At 38.7% G+C, this 7,812-nt stretch overlaps 1 protein-coding gene across 1 annotated transcript in view; it reads right to left on the bottom strand.

The window, feature by feature from the left end:
- LOC105482374 (IL2 inducible T cell kinase) overlaps window positions 1-5,477 on the bottom strand; it is a 75,436-nt gene extending 69,959 nt beyond the window's left edge. The window contains exon 1 of the mRNA XM_011742424.2: window positions 5,200-5,477. Within this exon, the coding sequence (XP_011740726.1) occupies window positions 5,200-5,337 (138 nt within the window). The 5' untranslated portion in view covers window positions 5,338-5,477. The remainder of the gene's footprint in view (window positions 1-5,199) is intronic.
- Between the last annotated feature and the right edge of the window lie 2,335 nt (window positions 5,478-7,812).

Consider the following 7,812-nt stretch of genomic DNA (forward strand, 5'->3'; position numbering starts at 1 on the left):
CCTCTGCCTCCCGGGTTCAAGCAATTCTCCTACCTCAGCCTCCCGAGTAGCTGGGATTCCAGGCACCTGCCATCACGCCTGACTAATTTTTTGTGTTTTTAGTAGAAACGGGGTTTCACTATATTAGCCAGGTTGGTCTCGAACTCCTGCCCTCAGGTGATCCACCCTCCTCAGCCTCCCAAAGTGCTGGGATTACAGGCGTGGACCATCGTGCCCAGCCTCTCTCTCTCTCTCTCTTTTTTTTAAAGACACATAGCGGGGTTTCTTGAAGTGAGTGAAGACAAAGATTTGTCCCGGGGCATATGTGGAAAGTGTAGAGGTCCTAAAATAGTTCATTGCAGAAGACCCATTTGGCACAGGGTACCAATTTTCAGGACTGTCCTTTCCACTGGGGACTTGTAAAAAAAGTGACCTCCATCTTCTTAAAAGGAAATAAGATCATGAAGGAATGTTTAATTATTTTATTTTATTTTTGAGACCAGGTCTCAGCCTGTTGCCCAGGCTGGATTACAGTGGCATGATCACAGCTCATGGCAGCCTCAACCTCCTGGGCTCAAGGGATCCTCCCACCTCACCCTCCTGAGTAACTAGGACTACAGGCATGCATGCACCACATCTGGCTATTTTTTTTTTTTTGTAGAGATGGAGTCTCACCGTGTTGCCCAGGCTGATCTCAAATTCCCGAGCTCAAGTGATCCACCCACCTCGGCCTCCCAACGTGTTGGGATTACAGGTGTGAGTCTATGTGTCTGGCCTTGCTTAATTATTTTAAAAACATAGGTCGGGTGCAATGGTTCAGCATTTTGGGAGGCTGAAACAGGCGGATCATGAGGTCAGGAGTTTGAGACCAGCCTGGCCAATATGGTGAAACCGCATCTCTACTAAAAAAAATACAAAAGTTAGCCGAGTGTGGTGGTGCGCACCTGTAGTCCCAGCTACACAGGAGGCTGAGGCAGGAGAATCACTTGAACCTGGGAGGCAGAAGTTGCAGTGAACTGAGGTGGCACCACTGCACTCCAGCCTGGGCGACAGAGCAAGACGCTGTCTCAAAAAAAAAAAAAAAAAAAAAAAAAAAAGTAAATAGTTTTTTAGAAGATTGCACAGCATTATGTAATTTACACAAAATCACACAGATCATATGTGACCTAGTCTTTGACCCAGATCTGATGCAGAAGCAGTGTTTTTGACCACTATGCAGTAATGCTTTCAAAAGCAAGGAAAGGTGACCATCTCCCCACCTACCACCTTTAATTTAGAAAGGATGCTTGCTGCAAGCAGGAGATGGTTCTGTTGCTAGATCAGACTGCACGCTAAAGGGAAGAGGCCGTGAAGAGTGGAGACCCTCACCCAGATGCTGACTGGAATGGTGATCATAACTGTTTCTCTGGTTCCATGTAAATGATAATGACTCTCACATCATAAGGTGCACAGCACACTTGATCGCTAAGGTGGAAAGAGTCATCAAAACAGGAGAATGCTTCCAGTTCTCCAGAGGGGCTTTCAGAAGATCAAGGTGGTGCTTGGGCAAAATTGTGAGTGATAATCACCTTACCATGTAGCAATTGGTAAGAAGCTTAAAACATACTTTTCTCATGAAATACTCAACATCACTTGAAGTAGGTAGTGCTGGGATCCTTACTTTACAAATAGGACACAGGCATAAAGAGGTCAAATGTCTGGTCTGAGATCCCACATCTAGAAAGTGGCCACAGGAGCCACACCAATCTATGATGCTTTATTCCCATCTAGGCTGCCTCTTCCATTCTGTGCTTACTCAAAGCGCCTGAGGTTCTTCACTTTCTTTTTACCACTGAAAAGGATCTGATATCAGTCATGTGCAACTAAGTATGCTGCTTAGTTGGTGGCTACCTCTTCAAGGATCATTTGTTCTTAGGCTTGCCAATGATGTGCTGGACTTGGCTTGTACTGGCCTGAGGTAGCTAATTGTTAAATTTGCAGGAATCTGTGAACCAGCAGACTTCACATTGGTAGTTTACAATGGGCCATGATGGGAGTATTTACACCAAAGGAATTGGCAAACACTATGAATCAAGGCTATCCAACAAGCCCCATACTCGGATTCCTAAGCATTTACCAGCACACTCATGTGCCCTTATCTCTCATTGCCCTCTGTTATAGAATTTCTGGCATCAGGGACTACTTGGAAAAAAATTGACAGGCACAGGAGAGACTCTGAAATCATGTCTGTCTGCAAGCCACTACCTGCCAAATCTATGCTTCTTTCTGGCTCACTGCTCCAGCAAGATGAAGGCGCTTTTTGGCCCCTCTGAAAACACTTGCACATCTCAATAGGAAAAACAGGCATCTAACACCAGAACTAAATCCATGTTAAAGTAAAAGCCTCAATCAATTAGTATTATAATGACAATAGGCATGATTTTTAAGGTTAGAATAAACATACTTGATTTATAGAACTACAGAATATGTTCTTGAGTATGTAGAAGGGTTATTTTTCATATGGTGTTATAAATTCATAGAATATGAGAATTGCAGGAATCATAATTTTACAAATGAAAAAAGAGAAAAACAAGCTCTGACACCCTAAGAGGGGCAATAACTGGCCAAACAGCTCATGATGCATGTATATCTGCCCCACAAACTTGTATTGACACAGAATAGAAGGAATCCAGGACCCTGATCTTAGCTTGATTTTGGAGAATCCTTGAATATCTCCCATAATTTGAAAATGAATTGTTATGACACCCTGCTAGCTTCTGTAGAGATGTGAAAGGGATACAAACAATGGTTAACTTTTAGTAGATGCTTACCAGATGGCAGGGCCTATGCTAAGTACCTAACATTAAGTTGAATTGTTTGAGACTTCTAATACCTGATATTCGACCTGCCAAATAATTTCAAAAAGTTCAGCCTAAAGACATTATACCTCTGAGTCTTTGCCTTCTTCCTATGAAATGGGTACTAGTATCACATCCATTTTACAGATTGAAAGTGAAGGCTTTAATTTAAAAATGAAAATGTTCTTCCCACAGGTGTAATGTTATTTACTTATGAGTAATATTAATGCACTCTTGTGTACAAATTGGTGGCCCTAAACGATGTAGTATACATAAGACATGGACGATAATAACTCACATATATTACCTGTTTCAGGGACCTTGGATAAATTTCTAATTAATCAATTTCTATAATAATTAAATAATTAAAGAAATACTTTAAAAATGTTATTTATAAGTGCAAAAAAGGCATTAGAAAACAAGAAATTTGATGTTTGGACATGTATTCTCTGTATCTTACATGGAAGTATCAGAAACTACAGCCTAGGGCTCCCCAGAATGAAGTAATTGTCTTGGAATTTTTCATAATGCTCAGATAAAGAAGTAGGGTGATTTTACAACCTTGTCTACTTGCAAATTATGACCAATAAAATTCTGAATTGAGGCCATCTGGTTCTGTGATTATTTGCAAATAATATTGAGCTGAATTCACAAACGGTTCACAAATAACAATTGGGCTAAAGAATTATTAGTACTAACTAAATAAGATGATACTATGTTGAATCAGGAAAACAAACTGGTGAAAACTGTAAAATGGGCTTTGAAAAAAATATTTAAAGGTACATGACTGTTCTTTCAATATGAAACAAAAACTTTAAATGTTCCATTCACAAAAAAGCATTGAGTAATGCCATGCGATTTATTAGCTCTACATGATAAATCCCCCAAGTTCACAAACTGGGCTCCTGGCCACCTGGCAGAGGCCTCGCACATAATTCCATGTGTTTTCTGATTGACTGGTAAATTGTTATCAGTAAGAGTCTGATAACAAGACAAGCAATTCTTTTCACTTTTAAAGAGGCAGCACTATTTCACCTGTAACTTTTTTTTTTTTTTTGTAATTCATCAAAGACATGCAACACCTGCAACTTTAAAAAGTGAGGCATCCATAGACTCTATACCCAGCCTGACCTCCTTTGGAGCTCCACCTCATGAAATGCTTTAAAGCCTGGCACGCCAAAGAATCCCAAACTCATGCCTCCAGCTACTAAGTCAGACTCCAACAAATAATCAGAGCACTTTTGTTTCTAAGTGACCATCAGGCACCTAATATTATTTTCCCTTCAGTAAAATATAAGTGATAATCTTTGTCCTACCCCACTAATGATGTAAAAATAATATAACCATAAAGTAAGGAATCAAACACGCTTTGAAAAATTGCAGCATAGGGCTAAACAAGAGCCACTGCATAAAGCAAAGAAGTTTTAAAGAAGAAAGGGATCTTGAAGGTTGTTATTTCCAGTTTTTTCCTTTGATAAAGAAAGAACCTGAAATAGGGGGTAGACATTTGTCCAGATTGGATCACCTACTGAGAAGTAGTTTGGTCTCCTGACCCTTTGTCCAATGCTTTTTCTACCAAACTACATTATTAGGATTATTCCTGTTGCTTTTGTTATTACTGATCTTAAAGAAGCATGAGACTATTTTGAGATACAGAGACAGACTGACCTAGCTAGGCAGCCATACTCTTCTGGGTAAGAACCGCTGGTCTGCACTGCAGAAACTTTGTTCTTAATAAACCTGGTGTCCTAGGAAGTCTACCAAGAGATGAAGAGGCTTGCCATTGTGCCTTACAACTTTTAGACAATTAAATGCCTGGGGAATCTTATTTCAAGATTGGGCAAGTGACGAGTATTGCGACAGACAGAGTTATTCATGAAAACGTTAACACGGAATCCCAAATTTAACCATTCTAAACACCAGTTTCTTCCACTAAAAATAAGCAAGCTGGGGTAGATCATCCCATCGAATGCTAATGTTGTATTAATCTAAGTTTCATTAAATTTAGTATGTTTCATTAAGTTTAGTATGTTTCATTAAATTTGGTATGTTTCATAGAAAGTTCAAGTTTTAATGAATCATAATACTTGCTTCCTAAAATGTTATTAATAATTTAAAAATCAAACATAATCTTGCACGGGGAAAAAGCTGATGAATATTAAATTTCCAGTTTTTAGAACTGAAATTGCCTCGCACCACCATTTCACCTCTTGACTGCTCTCTGCATTCTCCTCTGGTTACTTTTACTGTACTTTTTATGTTGTTACAACAAGCATGTTTGTGTTTCCTGTATTCTCTTGTATGCTATGTATATACTTTTGCATTAGCCCAGTCCAAACATAAAATACTATGCGAAAAAAGACAAATGAAACTGCTCACATACCCCATGACGATCCTCAAAGTATGCCAGGCTGGCTTTGGTTAACACAAAGAAGCGGACTTTAAAGTTCGAGGGAGAAGTTCTTCTCTTTTGTTGGGATTTCTTGATGAGCTGTTCTTCCAGGAGGATAAAGTTGTTCATGATCCAGTTCTTGAAACGTGATGCACCTTGGGCATCACCTCTCAGCACAACCAAAGGGAAGAGTTTTGGGGGCAAAGAATGCAATGTGGAGGCAGTTGATCTTCAGAGAGTTGCTCAAGGGCAACTTGCCTTCAACGTTATCTTTCTATCAACATTCAGCCAACATAGCTGAGCGTCTCCTCTGATGTCAAAGGCCATAACCACATCCTTTCAAAATTCACAAAACGAGGAAGCATATGTAAAAAATACATACAGCCTTTGCTATATGGCTCAAAATGATATTTGAAAAACTGTAGACTCAAAATTATGGTAAGGATTACAGTTTAGTCTTTATAGTTCCTGGTTTAATCCATCCAATCCATCCAGCAGTTAAAACATGTAGCACAAGGGGTAAGGACAATGCGTGGTTTTGCTTACCATGATATACTCAGCAACCATCACAGTGCCTGACACATAAAAAAGATGTTTAAGAAAAATTTGTTGAATGGATCTTCGCCAAATTGGGTTTGACAATTAAAAGAGGTAATGAGCACAAACCCCTCACACATTAAAATGAAGAAATATGTTGCTGAAGTTTATTAGTTTTTAAGATTTAAATTAAAGCCCACAGAAATTTCTCAATGCTACATATAGATGATTGCCTTTCTGTCCTGACATTTTGTGAAACAGTGAAAAATAAGCGAATCCTTCAGAATGGCATAATAAACAAAGTATATATGGGCTTTAAAAACAAACAAACTTGTGTTGGATTACCAGATCTGTCACTTACTAAGCTGTTTCTCTTTGAGCAAGCTGTGCCTCCTCTGATCCTTAGCTTCCTTGTGAGGGTCCCTTGGAGGACTGAATCCCATACCTCTTACAAATGGTGGGTGCTAGTCATGCATGTTGCCTTAGAGTTAGTACGTAGTTGAAAAATAATGTGTGGCATTTATCTCTACCATGTTAATAATCAAGAGATTTTAGTGTAAGCAGAGATGGCATGTACTGGGTAGTGATAAATAATAAATGAAACAATCATTCTTGCTGTATAGGAGTGAAATTCTCCAATGTTTATTTTTAAATGTAAATTACCAGACAACAGCCTTATTTTATTTCATATACTGGATGCCCCAGCATAATCAAGACACTCAGGAGGGGAGGGTACAGGTATATTTTAAATGATCTCCCCTATTCTGAGATTTTAAGATATATGTGTGAAAATTCGCTGCTCAAACAAGATCTTTTTTTTTTTTTTTTTCTCCCTGAATATGGGCTTGAGGTAGGGATTGCTGCTTTTCCCAAATATCTACTCTCTCCTTCATACAAGAGTAACTGACTGAATCCCTGATGGTTTTCTGGGCATCTGGCCATCAAGAATAAAGACCACAATTTTTAGCCTCCCTAGTAGCTAGGTGTAGTTGTATGACTGTCTTCTGGTCAACTGAATGTACAGAAGTGGTGTGCACAACTTCTAGGAAATTTCCTTAGTGGGATCTGTCATCCCCTTTTCTTTCCATTTTCCTCCTGCCTTCTGACTAGAATGTTGAGGTGACAGTTGGAGCTGAAGCAGCTATCTAGTATCATGAGGTGGAAATTGAATGTTGAGGACAATGGAGTATAAGATAGAAAGAGCCTGGGACCTTGGTGACCATGGATCTTCCATGCCAGTCCTGGATTACCTTTTTTAATATCTATTTTCTGAGTCTCAGTTATTTTGAGGTTTCTGTCACTACCAGGAAACCTAGATAATACAGTAATACAGTGTTATCTTCTCAAACTAGACTACAAACTCCTTTGAGAGAAGTACATTTTATACCTGCTTGGTTCAGATGAAAAGATTTACAGACTTCACAAAGTGTTCTCATCCGGGAAAACAAAACATCATCAGTAGCTGCTGCAATCGTTAGGAGTCTTTCATTTGCTCAGTCTCCATGGAGTGCCATCATAAGTAGTTTTATTCTCTTTCTCATAGAGCCATCAAACCCACTATCTTGGAATTGTCTTTGCCAACTTTAAATTGTAAACTTAGGAAGCTCAATATTTTTTTTCTCACTTTAAGGAAAACATAAACAAACAAACAAAAATAGTCCCTTTGTTTGTTTTCGTTTTAAAAAGTTCACTTCCCAGGAGCCAAATTCAAGGAACTCCCACTTGCCAAAGATGGAACAATTTAAGTATCAAAAGGAATAATAATTGCCATGAATTGAAGAACAGCAAAAATGTTAAAGCAATGAGTCCAAAAGAGAATTGAAAAAAGCATCCCAACCTTTTGATCACTTTTGGAGGATAGTGAAGAACCAGCTTGTTTTTCTAAAAACTGGAAACAAAGGAAAAGAATAAAACATGTTTCCTGCTTTTCTTGAAGAACTATCTTTCAATTCAGTAATCAAGTATTTAATGAGGAAGTCCTTTTTTTTTCTGAGAAACCAATCAATGAAGGAGTGATAGAATATCATTTTGCAATGCCAATGAAATAATAAATGTAGGCAATGATCA

The sequence above is a fragment of the Macaca nemestrina genome, chromosome 6 (assembly GCF_043159975.1).
Source record: "Macaca nemestrina isolate mMacNem1 chromosome 6, mMacNem.hap1, whole genome shotgun sequence".
Taxonomy (NCBI): Eukaryota; Metazoa; Chordata; class Mammalia; order Primates; family Cercopithecidae; genus Macaca; species Macaca nemestrina.